Here is a 19,276-nt window from a genome sequence, read left to right as displayed (position 1 = left end):
AAGAAGCAGACACCAGAGTATATAACTGGCAAGTGCTATGGAGCCTCTGTCCTATCCACCTTCCATTATGCCCATGCATACCTTTCCCTTTCCTATAAGAAATATTAACAGACATTCAAGCTAATGTACCATTCTCTATCCATAAGGATTCCTTCTTGTCACCAGTTACATTTGTATAAATATCATGGCATGAAGCAACATTTAGGAGACCTATTTTATTAAACACATACAACTGGAATATACATTTACAGATGCACAGACTGTTTCATTACAGATATGTGGATATTTCTGACTGATACAAATTAACTAACAAGTCAAAGGTGAGTATTCCTCCTGAAATCTTAGCCTGTTTCCAGGATGTCGTTGCTGTTGTGGCGACAGGTACTAGGTATAGGATCCAGAGGTTGAATACTTATGTCATAACAAAGATTTGTTTTTAAATTACTCTGAAAAAGAAATGGCATATAAAAGCATTATTGTAAAGCACCGCAAAGACAATGGTGCCTCATTAATATAATTATTATTATTATTATTACCATCATCAGAACTTGACTAGTGTTGGGCGTGAATATTCGAATAAAGAAATATTTAGAATAAAGTTATATATATAGTCGTAATTTTGAATATTCTAGATTTTTTTTTTTCATCAGTAACCTCCTCTTGCTTGTGGGCCAATGAGAAGGCTGCAATGTCTTTGTCTGAGCTTAGCAACATCCCTAGCAACCAATAGGAAAGTTGCCTACCCCTTACTGTATAAGAACCTCCCCAGCAGCCCTTGTATGTAGTATTTTGCAGATCTGAGAGAGACAGCGGTGTCATTGCTGTGCTCTCTGCTTTCCTGTGTCATTACATTAGATAGTTAGTAAGTTAGTTAGCATATATATATATATATATATAATACAGATAGTCAGTGTAGGTTAGATAGTGATATAGGTTCTGCTGTCCATACATAGTGCTGTATGTATGCTACTTACATACATACATAGTGCTGTGATGTCACAAGTTCACAACAATTCTTGGTGAACCAATAACTAATAAGTAGTCAGACCTGTTAAAATGTGAAGTTGCACGTATTGCGCCCAAATATTCGCATCATTAGTGCCGATTTCGCAATCGCGAATATATTGGAGCACTCTATCTGCATATAAAGCCATTTTTTATGTTCTGCCATGCCAACCATTTTCTCCAGTCTCAGGAAACTTCTAGCAGCTTGGAAAATGTAGCTATAGTGACCCACGCCCGTATTTTGCGCGCATTACGAGAATATTACATTGCCGATTTTTCTGATCAAGAAAATAATCTCGAATTTGCGAATATATGACGAATATTCTACCAAATATTTGAAAAATATTGCAAATTCTAATATTTCCCCTGCCGCTCATCATTAAACTTGACAAGATTTTTATGGCCTTAAATGTTTTTTCCAGACTTCTGACACTGATGACTCATCTTCAGGATAAGGCCGAATGCACACGGCCGTGTTTGCAGCCGAGAGCGGGCCGTGAAAACCCTGCCGGGATTCCTGCTGACTGCTGGAGCGCACGGTGTCATGGGTTGCTATGACGCCGTACGCTTCATGCAGCCGCTCCTGTACACTAATACACTATACTAGTGTATTACTGTCCAGCAGCGGCTGCATGAAGCGCACGGCGTCATAGCAACCCATGACGCCGTGCACTCCAGCAGTCAGCAGGAATCCCGGCAGGGTTTTCACGGCCCGCACTCGGCCGCGGAACACGGCCGTGTGCATTCGGCCTAAGAGTCTGGTCATCAATAGGGGCACAATACATCACACCTTCTTGATTAGTTGTTCTCTGCAGCCTCCAAAGCTGGAACTAGCACTTTTAATAGAACAGAAAGCACAGCTTAAAAAAGTCTCTGTGATAAATCTGGAATGAGACTCATTAAAATAGCTAACGATACCCATTTCCACACCCATATTTCAAAACTGGATTGATGTAAAATGCTAAAAGTTGCAGCATTTTGTGCAACTAAGTCTAAAAAGTCGCAAAAGTCCAATTTTTCGACTTTTTGAAGACACGGAAACGGAATGCATACAGAGTACATTCCGTTGCGCCGCACAGACCTGTCAAAATTTCACTTCATTAGACCTCTTTCACACGACCGTTTTCTTTTTCAGTTTTGCGGGCCGTTTTTTGCGTTCCGTATACGGTCTGTATACGGAACCATTCATTTCAATGGTTCCGCAAAAAAAACGGAATGTACTCCGTATGCATTCCGTTTCCGTATTTCCGTTTTTCCGTTCCGTTAAGGCCTAGTTCCCACGAACGTATGGCTTTTTCAGTACACTACACTTCAGTACAAAAAAACGGCCCGTACACTCGCAAAAAAAACGTTCGTGTGAACTAGGCCTTAAACGGATCCGTTGTTCCATTTTTTGTTTCCGTTGTGTTTCCGTTTCCATTCCGTTTTTCCGTTCCGTTTTCCGTATAGCATATACAGTATACAGTAATTTCATAGAAAAAATTGGGCTGGGCATAAAATTTTCAATGGATCCGTTTAAGGCCTAGTTCACACTAATTTTTTTTGCAAGTGTACGGGCCGTTTTTTGGTGTTTGTTTTTACGGTCCGTATACGGAACCATTCATTTCAATGGTTCCGCAAAAAAAACTGAATGTGTTCCGTATGTCTTCCGTTTCCGTTCCGTTTTTTCTGAACCATCTATTGAAAATGTTATGGCCAGCCCAATTTTTTCTATGTAATTACTGTATACTGTACATGGCATACGGAAAAACGGAACGGAAAAACGGAAAGGAAACGGAAACACAATGGAACTCAAAAACGGAACAACGGATCCGTGAAAAACGGACCGCAAAAAACTATAAAAGCCATACGTTCGTGTGAACAAGGCCTAAAACGGACCGCAAAACACTGAAAAAGCCATACGGTCGTGTGAAAGAGGCTTTACCCTGGGTTCAGACCTGAGCGTTCTGAAAGGAGCGCTCTGTATGCGCGATTGTACCGGCATTTACAATCGCGCATACAGAGACAGGCGAACACACATTGTCGCGCGTTCCCGAATAGCTATGTACGGGAACGCGCGACAAAACGCCCCAAAAAAGCTCAAGAATGTGCCTGCGCCTCAAGTCACTCTGAAACACATGCAGTCACCGGGAGCAGGCAGTTCCGATAACAGCCTTCATGCATCGCCGGACTTGGGAATAAAGATGGCAGATCGCATGTGTTCGTCGGTGAACACTGCGAACTGGCCATCACTGAAGCTGACTTCCAATATTCCCCTCATGATAAATTCTCCCCAAAGTTTTCACAGTAGCAGCAAAGCATATCTCAACAAATCTCATTTATATGATGCAGAAAATTTCTGCAAAGAAATCCATGCATACTGTAACTTGACATACGGTGTGTTTTTTAAAATCCACAGCATGTCAATCTATGTTGCGGATTTAATACTTTACATTCAGGAGGATACCAGGATTAGGGATGAGCGAACTTGTGTTTTACAAGTTTGAGTTCAGGGTTCGGGTTTTATCACAATTCCAAATATGAATTCCATTACCACTGGCCATAACAGAATTCTATGACGGGATGCATAACGGAATGCCTTTAAGAGGCATTCCGTTTTGCATTCCGTCATAATAGAAGTTTATGGGCAGCATAATGGATCCGTCTGGTTTCCGTTATGCATGACTCCTCTCGTGCATACGGAATCCATCACGGAATTGTAATAAAACCCAAACTCGCACTTGTAAAAGACAAGTTCTCTCATCCCTGACCCTAAGTTCAGACCAAAGTGTTTTACAGCGCGATCCTACGTGCTGTAAAACGCTCAACACGGAGAAACCAATGATTCCCTATGGGAATGGTTCTCACCTGGGCGTTTTACAGCGCGTACGATCGCGCTGTAAAACGCCCGACGCTCAAACAAGTTCTTGAGCTTTTTTTTGGGCGTTTGTCGCGCGTTCCCGCACATAGATATTCGGGAACGCGCGACAATGTGTGAACGCCTGTCTCTGTATGCGCGATTGTAAACGCCCGTACAATCGCGCATACAGAGCGCTTGTTTCAGAACGCTCAGGTCTGAACCCCCTGTAAGGGCTAGTTCACTCAAATGTTTTTTGCGTTCCGTATACATTCTGTATATGGTCCGAATATGGAACCATTCATTTCAGTGGGTCCGCAAAAGATGCGGACAGCACTCCATGTGCTGTCCGCATCCGTTGCTCCGTTCCGTGACCCCGCAAAAATTATGAGACACGTCCTATTCTTGTCCATTTTGCGGACAAGAATAGGCATCTCTATAATGCAAATTGCAGAAGGCACACGGGCGGCATCCGTGTTTTGTGGATCCGCAATTTGCAGACAGCAAAAAACGGCACGGTCGTGTGCATGAGGCCTACCCAGGATATTTACACATAAATACAATGCATGCCTTTAAGAAAAAACATCTTACATTTGTGTATGTTGTACAATCCAGTCTGTAAAATCCGTGACTTTAGTGTAAACTCCTGGCTTGTCAGGACGAGCACAGCCTTCACCCCAGCTTGTAATTCCAATTAAATACCACGTGTTATCGACTTCACAAGCTAGAGGACCACCAGAATCTCCCTATAATAATAGAACATTTGTGAGCAGCCTTATATGAAACACGTTAAAATGACATCTGCGCTTTTGATTGAGCTGTATGCCCTATAGAATGAGAGCAATATAGTGCAGGTCAGTCAGTAGTGCTCCGCTAAACACAACATAACAATACATAATAAAACATTTCAAGATATGCCCAGATCTGGGGTAGACTGAGCAAGTCGAGATTCATTTTGGGTCCAGTTGACCAAATTTTTTTTTAAGTTCGGTCAGGACCCAAATTGGTTTGGGCCGAACCGAAGTTACCCCAATTGCCCTGAAAGTTGGTATATAACCTCCCCTATTTCTTTTCATTTATTTTTTATGAATTTATTTTTTCTCTCCACCATCCCCCCTCCTCAAGCTCTGAAACGTAATGACAGCAATAGTAAATGATATCTGACATACATAGCTACATTTGACAGTGTTACCATACAGCATGTTTAAAAAGACATCGCACCGGCATGTCTCATACTTTTTCATATTCCAAAGTTTCCAAAAATTGTTTCTTATCGGGGGCAGATGATGTTTAAACACACACAGTGTTATGAGGAAGTGTATTTTGAGAACGTTACGTGATGGTTGGTGAGTGACAGGGCCATCTTTAACGCGGGGCAAAAAGGGCAGCTGCCCCGGCCTCAGTTGCTCCTGGGGGGCCCAAGGCAACTGCCTCTTGAGCCCCGCTGGCCACTGGTGACGTGGGGGGCGGCGGCAGGGCACAGGGAGATGAGCGCTTCCATTGTGTAAGCTCTCATCTCCATAGTTATTTGTATCGCCGTCCTCAGGACAGCGATACAGATGGAAGTGCTGCGGCGGGGCAGGGGAGGGAGAGGTGTCTACCTTCCCCGTTCCTCTGATAGGCTGCAGGCACTAGGCGTACAGTGCAGGACACAGGCCGGAAGAAGCCTGCATCACAGGGCTGCCAGCCTGATGGAGGTAAGTATGTGAGTTTATTTTTTTTTAAATGGTACTACTACTGGCACATGATTGGGGGGCATCTATGGGGGCACCTGTTACTGGCACATGATTGGGGGCATCTATGGGGGCACTTGTTACTGGCACATGATTGGGGGCATCTATGGGGGTACCTGTTACTGGCACATGATTGGGGGCATCTATGGGGGCACTTGTTACTGGCACATGATTGGGGGGCATCTATGGGGGTACCTGTTACTGGCACATGATTGGGGGCATCTATGGGGGTAGTTGTTACTGGCACATGATTGATGAGCATCTATGGGGGTACTTGTTACTGGCACATGATTGGGGGGAATTTATGGGGGCACTTGTTAGTGGCACATTATTGGGGGGCATCTATGGGGGCAAATCTTACTGGCACATTATTGGAGGCACCCTGGGGGCATCTATGGGGGCACTTCTTACTAGCACATTATTGGGGGCACTATGGGGGCATCTACTGAGGCCAGAAATAAGGGGTATTTTATATGAGGGAAAGGGGGAGAGGAACACTATGGGGGCTTCTACTGAGGCTACAAAGAAGGGGTATTTTATATGGGGGGCTCTGTATAGGGGTATTTTATACTGGCGCACATTATGGTGGGTACTATGGGGAAGGGGAGAGAGGAGTACGATGGGCTCATCTATGGGGGGCACTAAGAAGAGGTATTTTATACTTGCAAATTATGGCGGATACTGAGGGCATCTACTGGGGTACTATATACTGTATGGGGCATTTTATACTGGTACATTATAGGGGCACTAGGAAGAAGGGGGGAGAGGAGCACTATGGGGATTTACTGGGGGCACTATATAGGGGTATTTTATACTGGCACATTATGGGGGCACTATGGGGACATTAGCTCAACTGGGGGCATTAACAGGGGGTATTTTTTGCACTGGCACATTATAAGGAGAATTATTACTACTGGGGGTCATTATGATGGGCTTAATTACTACTGGGGGTCTATGGGGAACATGATTACTAGTATGGGCACTATGGGAGCATTATTACTTCTGGGGCACAATGGGGACATGTTGGGGGCACTGTAGGAGCACTATTACTACCATATGCGCTCTAGCAGAGAATTATTCCTATTGTTGGGACTTTTGGGAGCACTATCACTGTGGGGGCACCTTGACACAGTATCAGCTTACCACAATAATTTTTGGGGCTGTTATGTTAACACTATTAGTGTCAGGGGCACTACTTGCTGGGCACAGTTATTTTAGGGCACTGTTTGCCAATAATTATTGAAGGCCACTATTTGCACGGTGCTACTATTATCAGGGGGTTTATCTGTAGAGATGGCCTTGCAATTCACCCGGTGGTCGTTATGCGGTGACATTTGCGCGTTCGCGATTCGCTGAACATGCAAACATATGGCATATTGCAAACATATTTTACATTGTGAAGAACTTTGACCCCTGACACATCCCTCAGGTGGTACAGGACAGCCAATTTGAGACGTTTCAGCACATGGACATACCCCCACCCTCTAAAAAATAAATAAAATAGCTGGCAGACATTTTACATTCAGTCTATTGCCAGTGTAGGGAGAGGTTGCTGTGTGGAGCAGGGACAGGCTGTTAGTGACAAAAAATGCTAGCTAATAGGGCCACAAAAGTCCTTTTAAGGACTGGTATAGGTGTGGTATCGATAGGGGTGACTTACTGAAGGGTGTAATATACTTATAATATACTGTACTTTCTAACATAGAAAGTATGTTATAGTGCAATTGTATTATGCAGCAGTTGTGTGCGGTTCTGCTGCGATACTTCAACCACACAGAGTGCCAAACGCTATTGGAACAAATCATTTCTACTGGTGTGATTTACCAAATGCCCCCAAAAAACTGATTGAAGCAGAGGTGTTATATACCAATAATATACTTTCTTTATAGTGCATTTAGGTAGTGAAGCATTTGCCTGCGGTTTTGCTGCATTACTGCAGCTACACACGGTGAAAAACACTATTTGAAGAAATAATTTCTACTTTTGTGCTGATTCTTTTTTTTTTTTCTATATATTGAGGAACACTATAGTCACCAGAACCACAACAGCTAAAACATAGTAGTTCCGGTGTCTATTGCAAGCTTTTTAATGTAAACACTGTCTTTTCAGAAAAAAAAGGCAGTATTTACATTACTGCCAAAGAACACCTCTAGTGGCCACTCATCATTATTAAGTTTACTACTCTATGAGGTGTGTGGATTTTTTTTTATTTTGTGTGTGTGTTGTGGTGGAGGGCGCGATTGCATGCTAGGGTGTGGGAATGCGGGATCCAGGGGGCCCAAGTAAATTCTTGCCCATGGTCCAATCAATATTAAAGGCGGCCCTGATTAGTGGCATGATGCAGGCCATAGAATGCAGCAGCCGTACACAACATGATGGTAGGTAGGCAGACAGACAGACAGCAAGATTGGCAAAATGGTGCACTGGAACCCCTGGCTGTTCTTTGAGAGGTATGCGGCCTCTGCTCTTTATTGCTGCCGCCATCACCCTTCTCCTCGGATGTTGCCTCCTCCTCTACACCCTGATCCGGCTCCCAGGTCCTCTCCAGCACACAATCATCATCAGAGTCCTCAACCTCCCTTTTGCTTCTAGCAGACTGTGGAATATCATGGTGGGTTCTTTGGCCACCCTCCCCTGCTCTTCCCTGACTGCCACTGTCACTGTCCCCAACGCCAATAGAGCGACTATGGTGGCCACTACTACTACCACCACCAACATGACTATGCCTGGGGTCTGCAGCCTCCTCCTGAGGGCCGTACTAACTCTGACTGCTGTCATAGGGAGACTCTCTTGACTGTCTGCCATATGGCGCAGTGGGGTTTTCTTGCCACTTCTTAGGAAAAAGGAAGGCGCCCCTCTAGGAAGGGGCAGTGAAGACTGGGAAGACTCCACTGAAAGCCTTCTTTGGGGCTGCAAGGAGGAGGAGCAGGAGAAACTATGTGACCCCTGGCTCCATAGCACTGTGTCAAACTCTGAAGTCACTTCCACGTCATCCTGCTGCAACTGAGAGGAGGAGTGAGACATCCAATCCACTATCCCCTTTCTGCTGTACTGTGACCTACTACTACCACTACTTTTGGCCTGGATAGATGGTGCTGCTACTACCCACATTCTGGCTCTGTGTCTTTCGTTGGAACCCTTCAGTAGCTCAGGGGCCTCTCAGATAATGTTATGCGTTACCCTGTGTATTGGTATAGTAAACACGTATACATGCTACTAGTTTGAATATAATCAAACGACCCCCACATTTTTTTTAATGAAAAACGTGTGAAATAGGGAAACGAATTTAGGCTTAAATTCATTATCAATCCCAGATACTTTTGTGTGCTATCCTGTCTATTGGTGTAGTAATCAGTCGCGTATATATGCTGCTAGTTTGAATCTAATCTAAGGTGTTTGTTACCCCTCACAGATACTTTTGTGTGCTGGCCTGTGCATTGGTTTCTTCATCTTTAGTCTGGGGTACTGTATATGCATACCATTAAAAGATGACAACAAGAAGTGCAATCTCACAGAGCAGTGCATCACGCAGGGAAATGAAGGCAGGAGACATTTGCCGCCAGAGCACTCACAATTTGCAGCCCTGATCTCATACCAGGTATCTGAATCTATGGAAAGACAGCTGCACAGGGCAAGGCAAATTTATTTAGGAAACTGTCTGGCAGTATTAGGCTAGAGCTACATGGCAGTCTGACATACAACATGCTGGGACTGTGACACAACAGTCCCACAAAATCCATCCAAGTTGGATCTCTGTGCGACTGTCGCATCGCAGTCGCAGCATGTCGCAGTGCAACACCGTTGACTATCATTATAAAAAATGTCATGTGACATTAATGCAACATAAATGTTGCAACGTAGTTGTACCCTTTTTGTTGCGCGACTTATTGTCGCATGACAAATGTCGCCGTGTAGGCCTAGCCTTACTGTGGCTTCTTATAGCACTTTTATTTGGGAATTATATACAGTAAATCATAAGGGGGAGGTGGGGGGGGGGGGCAATATGCAGTTACTGCACAGAAAAACAAGCAAATGAGGGCCACCACTGACAATTAAGCCACTTGGGATAATGCTGACCTCCTTGGCATTTACCATCTTACCACAGCCAGTTGCCTGACATGCTACCCAGGACAGTGCAGATGAAGACAGTGCGCACTATAATCACAGAACGCTACCAATGGAGTTGTCAGATAGGAACTTACCTTGCATGAATCAATCTGGCCATGTTTATATCCAGCACATAAGACCTTGCTGCTAATTGTCTTTGCCGAATAACTTTTCTGACATTCTGTGCTTGCCTTTGGAGGTACCTCAGCCTTCTGGAGCACATCTGATGTAGTTTCTTAAATGACATGGAAACACATTACAACCTAAAACACTTAGTATTAGGATGCCCCCCTTTATTTTCATGAGGAGGTCACAAATGTGAAAATAGTCTGATAACTCTACCTTTCCTGTTATCTCCAAACATTTTATTTAACGATTTTGACATTTTTAGTCCAACTGAGCTTGATTGTACATATAATAGACTCTTGTTGCTACCTCCAGCTATTCTGCTAGTGCGGTACCCCAGAACAGGGCAACTGCAAAGGGTTAATTGTTATATTGATATCTGGTTAATTGAAATGTTTTAATTTTCTGTATTTGCCTATTTAATGGTATTGTATGGATAGGTCAGGGTTAAACCTGTTACTCAGCCCCCTTTAGGTTGCCAGGAGATTGACATGGGTCTGCCCCTGGTTAGAAGGAGTTCCAGTCTAACTGTGCTACACAGAGGACTTATGTTGTATGAGATCATCAAAGCTACGGCAACCAATATCTATCTATCTATCTAAAACTATTGGTACTCAAGCAAGCTATTCTACTACCAAAAGTGCTTCAGAGAGAGATAGAGGAAACTAGGTCCATAATTTGATTTTGCTGCTTTCAGAGGAAACATTGCTAATGCATCCTTCCACACTTTAAGTTAGTTTGGTCAGCCGAGTCTTAAATCTGTACCCCTCAGCCGGGAATTAGAGAACCTATACCAAAAAACCTCAATTTCATGCCTAAGGTTCTGAATATAGAATTTAGAAAGACAGAGAGAAAGATAACCATCACCCCCATATGTTATGTTATCCATCCATGCATTGTTATTGGGAAAGAATGGCATTGAGAACTTCTGTTAGAATTGTGCTTTGATACTATGGGATGCTCTACTATTACTTCTATTCTGCAATTTAGTACAGAGAGACCTGTTTATTTCCACCAACTGGCCTGCTCACTGACTCCGTCACCATTCACCGGCCATTGCATCTGCATCCACACACCTGCCTTGCATTCTAACAAAGCACCTAACACCAAGAGCACCCCAACTACTACCAGGCAGTAGCACTAACACCAATCACTCTACAGCCTTACAAGGGTATCTATGTGAGAAATGCAATTGTGATCTGTGTGAACAACCATCCTTACCAGGGTAACTATCACTCTCATTCCTCTTTTGGTCCTCCTGGGCTGTGGCTGCATAGGCTTTGCCTACACTGCACTTCCTTAGATCCAATAACCCTGAAACTTTTTTTTAGCACTGCACCAGATATGAGCAATAAATCACTTAAAAAATAGTTTTTGCTTTCTGAGAGACATACTTTTTTTTGTTCTTTTTTTAATTTTTTTTAGTCCTACTAGGGGAAGTGAACATGTAGGAGCTTGATATAATACACTTATGTATGCCCCCTTGTTTACAAAGTCTTTTGTGCTGTCCACACAGAGGTACAGGCCATAAAATGGCTGCTGATTGGAGGGTCATGTGACCAGGCAGATCACCTCAATGTGATGTCTCCTCCACATTGCACCTGCATTAAACTCCCAGCAGTACAAGTGCAGACGACAGGTGCAGTGTATTCGAATGGAGGAGGCATCACAAGGGGGCAGACCTTATGAAATATAGAAAATGGTGCCTATTTTCATCAAAGACTATATTAGTAAGTACCATGGAATCATCTCACCAACCCACTGATCAACAATAACCAGAAAGTGGCCAACCCATTTAATTTATGACTAGGGATGAGCAGACCCATGGATGTTCGGGTTCGGCCGAACTTCGGGTCAAAGTTTGGGTTCGGGACCCAACTTGACCCGAACTCGAACCCGAACCCCATTGAAGTCAATGGGGACCCAAACTTTGGTGCACTAAAATGGCTGTGAAATAGTCATAGTAAGGGCTAGAGGGCTGCAAAAGGAAGCAAAATGGGGTAAGAGCAGAACAATTGCTCTGCAAACAAATGTGGATAGGGAAATAACTTCAAATAACATAGAATAGAAAAAAATTAAAACATAATAATCTTGAACTAGGAGGCAGAGGTCAAAGTGGAGTAGGAGGTTGAGGAGGTGGTAGACATGGCGGTGTAGGTAGAAGCGGCGGTGGAGGAGGAGGAGATAGCCAAGACTGTTTTTGCTTTGATTTATTTATTTATTTTTTATAAAATTGTGAAGGCCCCAAAACATTGGGAAATGAAAAAGAGAACACAAAGAGAAAGTATAACAATGGCTGGGTGCGGCCGGTATAGTTGTCTATTCAGCAGTATGGACAAGTCCCGTGGGATCCATGCCTGGATCATTTTAATGAACGTGAGCTTGTCCACGTTGGCTGTGGAAAAGCGGCTGCACTCGTCTGTGATCACTCCCCCCTACCGTGCTAAACACACGTTCGAACAATACACTGGCCGCAGGGCAGGTCAGCACCTCCAAGGCGTAAAGGGCAAGCTCAGGCCATGTGCCCAATTTGGAGACCCAGAAGTTAAATGGGGCAGACCCATCAGTCAGTACGTGTAGGCATGTGCACACGTACTGTTCCACCATGTTGCTAAAATGCTGCCTTAATGCTAAGACGTTCCGTATCAGCTGGTGGCGCTGGTTGTTGTGGCGTGCTGACAAAGCTTTTCCGCATTTCGGCCATGCTAACTCTACCTTCTGAGGTGCTGGCGATGCCTCAGCTGTGTTGGAGACTTCTTCCTCCTTCTCTACCTTCGCCTTGTGCTTCCACTGAGCCCCCACTGTCAGGTGGGAATACCATCAGCAGCGTGTCTACCAGCGCGCTCTTGTACTCACGCATCTTCCAATCATGCTTCAGTGACGGAATTAAGGACGGCACGTTGTCCTTGTAGTGGGGATCCAGAAGGGTGGCCACCTAGTAATCAGCACTAGTTAGAATGTGGGAAATTCGGCGGTCGTTGCGAAGGCACTGCAGCATGTAGTCTCTCATGTGTGCCAGGCTGCCCAGAGGCAATAACAAGCTGTCCTTTGTGGGAGGTGTATCGTCTGTGTCCTCTGTATCCCCCAAGCCACGCTCCAGTGATGCCCATGAGCTGCTTTGGGTGCTACCCTGCTGTGAACACGGTTCCTCATCATCATCATCATCCTCCTCCTCCAGAACTGTTTCCTGGCTAGACAGTTGTGTACCTGGCCTCTGTTGGTGCAGGAGCCCACCATCCGAGCCACTTGTGAATGACTGCCCTGATAACCGTGGAAATTATCCCTCTTCCTCCTCCTCTTCCTCCTGTGCCACATCCTCTTCCATCATCGTCCGAAGTGTTTTTTCAAGGAAACATAGAAGTGGGAACAGTAACGCTGAGGACGGCGTCATCGGCACTGGCCATGTTGGTGGAGTACTCAAAACAATGCAACAGGGCACACAGGTCTCGCATGGAGGCCCACTAGTTGATGGTTAAGTGGTGCTGTTCCACAGAGCGACTCAACTGTGCGTACTGCAGCTGAAACTCCACTATCACCTATTGCTGCTCGCACAGTCTCTCCAGCATGTGCAAGGTGGAGTTCCACCTTGTGGGTATTTTGCATATGAGGCGGTGAGTGGGAAGGCCGAAGTTACACTGCAGCACAGACAGGCGAGCAGCAGTAGGGTGAGAACGCCGACCCGCACTTTCTGCAGGAACTCTGACATATTTGGGTAATTTTTCATGGACCTCTGCACCACCAAATTCAGCACATGCGCCAAGCAACTGATATGCGTTGAACTGGCTAGGTCCAGAGCTTCTACGAGATTTACACCACCAGGCCAAGCTTGAGGCTCAGTGGCACCAACCACTCATCTGTCTGTTGTTCCATGCCCGTCCACAGCTCCGGCGCTGTGTGTTTTTTTTTTTTCCAAAAACAGATGAGGTTCAAAACAGCCTGCTGTATTTTCCCCCTGGCTGTGCTGAAGTTGGTGGTGCAGGTGTTACGCTGACCGGATGAGGAGGTGGTAGAGGAGGAAGCGGAGTAGGAGGAGGAGGCAACAGGAGGCAACGAGAAATGTCCTGAAATCCTCTGTGGCGGAAGGACATGCGCCAAACTTCTATCCGCCTCAGGCCCAGCCACCACTGGATTTACCCAGTGTGAAGTTAGGGATATATACCATCACTGCCGATGCTTACTGGTCCACGTATCCGTAGTGAGGTGCACCTTGCCACAGATGGCGTTGTGCAGTGCACACCTGATTTTGTCTGCCACTTGGCAGCTGGGAACCACGTACTGTGGGACAGCCACCGCCATAAGGTTTTTAAAAGTCTCCATCTCCACCAGACGGAATAACAGCATTTTAAAGGCCAGGAATTTTGAAATGCTGGCATTCAGGGCCAGGGATCGCTGGTGCGTAGGGGGGGTACTTCCTCTTTCTCTTCAGTGTTTGGGGGATGGACAGCTGAACACTTCCATGGGACAGTGTGGAGATACTTGGTGACGATGGTGTCACTCCAGAGGGGGACCAGAGCAGAAAGCCACAGCAGTTGGCATCTGTGTTTCGTCATCATCAGAGACGTGCTGCGGTGGTCCTCCCATGTCCACATCCTGAAACATAAGTGGTTGGGCATCAGTTCCCTCAATCTCTTCTACTTCTGGGGCAGGGTTACATGGATGGCCCACGGAAACCCTGCCAGCAGAGTCATCAAAAAGCATAAGAGACTGCTGCTTGACTTGGGGCTCAGATTGCCTGGCTGATTTGCAAGGGGGTTAGGTAAAAGACAGATACCCATGGGCTGCAGGTACCAACTTTGCGCTTTCAGCAGGGGGCCGGGTGGGAGACAATGTGAAGGAACTGGAGGCACTGTCAGTGTCACGGCTGTGTCATGGTGTGGTGTAGTGGACCATGACACTTTTGCCGTACATGCTTGTTGCTGGTGGCAACATGTTGTTTTGCATGTTTTGACACCTCCCCTTTATGTTGTGTGTTCCTTCCCATCCTGGTGTGTTCGGGGTTAAGATGTGTGCTTGGTGGAGCTGGGTGTGGCCACTGGCTCTTATTATACTGTGCTGTGAGCCTGAAGGTCAGATGGTTGTTTGCCTGTATATGTGTTGAAGCTCCGCTCCTTTCTGGATTTGTCATCTTTCCAGTGTGAGGGCATCCTAGTTGGACATCGTTTGTCTCCCTTTGTCTCCTTTCCCCTCCTCACCTGTTATGTTGTTTGGTGTGGTTTACGTCATGTCTGGTGTTCCATGTCAGGTCGGATTGGTGTTGTGATCTGCATGGATGATTGATATTTTACCCTGTCTGTTGTTACCTCTGAAAAGGGGGTCCCATTGGTTTCCCGAAGGGGTGAACCTAAAAGATATTTGCAGCCTTGCCTGGAGCCACCTTGCATCGGTGTCCGCATGGGGGTCCAGGTTGTTTTGGTGTTTTTCCATCTTTGCTGCGGCAGGTAAGTGTTTGATGTTCTGATGTGCTGTTGTTTCTCCAGGTGCTTACCTGCCGTTCAGTTGCTGCTGACTCTATCTTTTGCCTTCTGTTACTAGGCCGCTGGAGACTCCGGTTTGTCTGTTTCCTTGAGGAACCAGTTGTCTCCTATCCCTGACCTCTCTGCAAGGGACCGTTAGGGTCAGTAGGATCCAGGTTCGAGTGTATGAGTCCTCTCCCACCTTTAGGGGGGCACTCATACGGTCAGGAGATCAGGGTTAGGATTAGGGCCGCTGTAGGAGGTTACCTGCTCCCTATCCCTGTTTTCGGGCTTAGAAACAGCTCTAATTATATGGTGGGGGTTTCCCCCACTCCCCACAGTGACAGTCAGCCACCCAATCTACTACCACATCTACTTGTTCTGGCCTCACCATTTGTACACCGGTATTCGGGCCTATGAAATAACGCTGAACATTCTGTCGCCGACGTGCACCTGAGTAAGGTGTTTAATTTGGGCGTGTAGCTGACACAGATCGACCACATCCTCTCCCTGCAACAGGAGCTACACCAACTCCAGCAGCACCACGACCAGGCCACGTCCCTTATTTGATACTCTTCTCATTCTCTTTGAGGTCAACCACTGAACGAACAGACAGATTTAGGCTACTTTCACACTTGCGGCAGTGTGATCCGGCAAGCAGTTCCGTCGTCGGAACTGCCTGCCGGATCTGCCGATCTGGATGGTACTGAAAGCATTTGTGAGATGCATCCTGATGCAGATCTGTCTCACAAATGCATTTCAGACCGGAAGGACGGATCTGGCATTCCGGTATTTTGAATGCCGGATCTGGCACTAATACATTCCTATGGGGAAAAATGGCATTCAGGTAAGTCTTCAGTTTTTTTTCGCCGGAGATAAAACCGTAGCATGCTATGGTTTTATCTTTTGCCTGATCAGTCAAAATGACAGAACTGAAGACATCCTGATGCATCCTGAACGTATTGCTCTCCATTCAGAATGCATGGGGATATGTCTGATCAGTTCTTTTCCCGTAAAGAGCCCCTTTGACGGAACTCCGTGCCGGAAAAGAAAAACGCTAGTGTGAAAGTAGCCTAACTATATTAATTTTCTTGTTAGGTATGCAATGCAGGTGTACCTCACACCAAAAATGGGTATATGTCACCCACCGATCTAACAGACAGATTAACTATATTAATTTCCCTGTCACTGATGCAGTGCAGGTGTGCCTCACACAAAAAATGGATATATGTCACCCACCAAACTAACAGACGGATTAACTATATCAATTTCCCTGTCACTGATGCAGTGCAGGTGTAACTCACACCAAAAAATGGGTATATGTCACCCACCGATCTGACAGACTGTTTAACTATATTAATTTCTCTGTCACGGATGCAGCGCAGGTGTACCTCACACAAAAAATGGGTATATGTCACCCACCGAAGTAACAGATGGATTAACTATTATATTTTTGTGTCAGGGATACAAAGATGGTGCATTGCACCCACAAATAAATCTCTATAGGTGAAACACAGAATTAACAGCCAGATAAATTATTATATTTCTGTGTCAGGGGGGCAAAGCTGGTGTATAGGCACCCACAAAATAAATCACCATAGGTCACCCACAGAATAAATAGCCAGATGAGATTCCTAACACTCTCCCTCACTTCAGCTGCCTGCTTCCTGTCCCTGTACTACTCAGAGCTGATGGGCGGTGCTACACATGATCCAGCTTGTATAGAGGCTGGGTCACATGATGCACCGGCCAATCACAGCCATGCCATTACTAGGCATGGCTGTGATGGCTTCTAAGTGCCCACAGCTTAAAAGCTTGTTGTTTGGCTGCCCTGAAACCTTTCAACAAGCTTTATTAAATGCCCGAACACCGAAGTGTTGAGTGAACCCGAACTGCAAAGTTCACTCAACACTATTTATGACAACACATACACCTCAACATAAATGAAGTGCATCCTCTGGTGGCCCAGGGGATATTGTAGAAAATGCCAACTTTGCTAATTGAACTACATAATATTTTTCAGTTTTTCCATCACTCTGTTCTGAGAGCCATAATTTTTCCGCCATCCCAATGATCTCTTTAGCTGCTACCGATTATCAACTTCAGAAGAGATCTCTCTCCTCTCTTGTGATGCTGCAGTGAAAGGGTCAAAATGCCTGGATCACAATTTTCTCTGATTTACCATGGATCTTAATCGCATGCCACCGGTGATAGCGTATGCAGAACTACTGCGTTCCCTCAATCACAGCTCTGTAAATGTACACCACTAATTTCAAGTTTCCAAATGATGCTAAATGATCAAAGGGGATATCACCCTTTTAAACCAATTTTTTTTTTTGTCTGTTCCTACAGTCGTATTGCTTCCCATTCCCCCTATTTATTTTATTATTATTTTATTTCTAACAGATTATATGGACATGTCCTTTACCAGCTGTAGAACCTCACTAGTCAGTTTGAGAAGTGCTTTCATGTACAGTAAAACCCCAAAGAATGTTATAGTGACAAGTACGGATAAAGCATAGTACACAAGAATAAGAGACTGCAATACGCAATTAAACAAAAATAGAGTTCATAAAATGAAGAAACGCAGTCGGCACTGCTCAATGTGATTTACTATCTAGCAGGATTAGTTCTCATGCAAACAGTCATGCGGTAATATCGGTGCCGCTCAGCTTAAATAGACAATACAAATAATCATAAATCAGAGAGCAGAATAAAAGTGGCACTCACCAGGACTTTTACCACTTGCAGCTTTATTTCAGGTTAAAAACAGAGCAGACGCGGGTCACTTCCCAGCGACACAAGGCAACAGCCGTTTCGTGCTTAGCAGCGCTTTGTCAAGCCTTGACCCACATCTGCCCTGTTTTTAACCTGAAATAAAGCTGCAAGTGGTAAACGTCCCTGTAAGTGCCGCTATTCTTCTGCTCTCTGATTTGCAGTGCGCAATTACCAAACTCATTGGTGTATCCCCATCCGGTAATCCAGCACGTGCTAGGAAGTACAAACGAGTCCCGATGTGGTGGTAGGCAGATGGCTTGCTGGTAATCTAGAATAAAACATAAACAGTCATACTTATAAACCACATTAAATGCTAATCATTTTTAAATAAATATAAAAAATAAAAAATACACACAATCATGAAAAGTACCAACAGGACATCTGGTGGACAAAAAGTGTAATAGTGCCCACTTCTAAAGGTGATATGTTGAAAGGATCAAGACTATAATAAATTGCTGCATTCCATCCAATAATAGAAAAAGCTGAATATCATAGCTGCTGCAACAAAACCCGTCAGAAGTGATACACCACTGGTGGCTCGTGGCCACTTTCTAGGTAATTTGCCTTATCTTTCCTATGTTTATTGCTTCTACCCTATTCTATTGAGTTGTTAGCATTGATATTCTGCTTTGGATATTGTCTATATTAATTACTAGAAGGAATGCAGTAATGTTTTTTTTGTCTTGATTGTTATAGCATATCACCTTTAGAAGTTGGGTGTTCCTGTTCAATGATCACATGTAGGTTCTAATTGGCTTCCATTTTTTTAAAATAATTTTTTTGATTGAATAAAGATTTTGCAGCGTTTTTATTAAGATGGTTTTCATAGTCGTCTTGGTTTATGTTTGTTATTTGTAATCATAGGATATATGTCAGGGTCGATAGGTTTACTACAGTCATATAATAGGCCTACAGAAACACATACTGTATGGGTCCCAAGTTATAAAAATATTCTGAACCTTGTCAGCAGAAGGCAATGTTTCAGATTCAGCTCTGCTATAACTATGTTAGGCTACTTTCACACTAGCATTTTAGTTTTCAGGTATTGAGATCCATCATAGCGGATCTCAATAGGGGTCACCATTCATTGTCTATGGGGACAAAACTGAACAGAACGGAATACTCCAAAATGCATTCCGTTCCGTTTAGTTGCGTTTCCACACCGGAGAGCAAACTGCAACATGTTGTTGTTTGCTTTCCATCCTGGGATGCGGAGCAAGATGGATCCGGCATGACCC

At 44.8% G+C, this 19,276-nt stretch overlaps 1 protein-coding gene across 1 annotated transcript in view; it reads right to left on the bottom strand.

Moving 5' to 3' along the window:
- Positions 1 to 206: 206 nt before the first annotated feature.
- Positions 207 to 19,276, bottom strand: part of KLKB1 (kallikrein B1) — a 74,267-nt gene continuing 55,197 nt past the window's right edge. The window contains exons 13-16 of the mRNA XM_044290670.1: positions 18,211 to 18,306; positions 9,777 to 9,916; positions 4,433 to 4,587; positions 207 to 446 (exon numbers count right to left, since the gene is read on the bottom strand). Of these exons, the coding sequence (XP_044146605.1) occupies positions 437 to 446; positions 4,433 to 4,587; positions 9,777 to 9,916; positions 18,211 to 18,306 (401 nt within the window). The 3' untranslated portion in view covers positions 207 to 436. The remainder of the gene's footprint in view (positions 447 to 4,432; positions 4,588 to 9,776; positions 9,917 to 18,210; positions 18,307 to 19,276) is intronic.

This window comes from Bufo gargarizans, chromosome 1 (genome assembly GCF_014858855.1).
Source record: "Bufo gargarizans isolate SCDJY-AF-19 chromosome 1, ASM1485885v1, whole genome shotgun sequence".
NCBI classification, from domain to species: Eukaryota; Metazoa; Chordata; class Amphibia; order Anura; family Bufonidae; genus Bufo; species Bufo gargarizans.
Note: the sequence above shows the minus strand (reverse complement) of the source record. Positions and strands in the feature narration are given on the sequence as shown.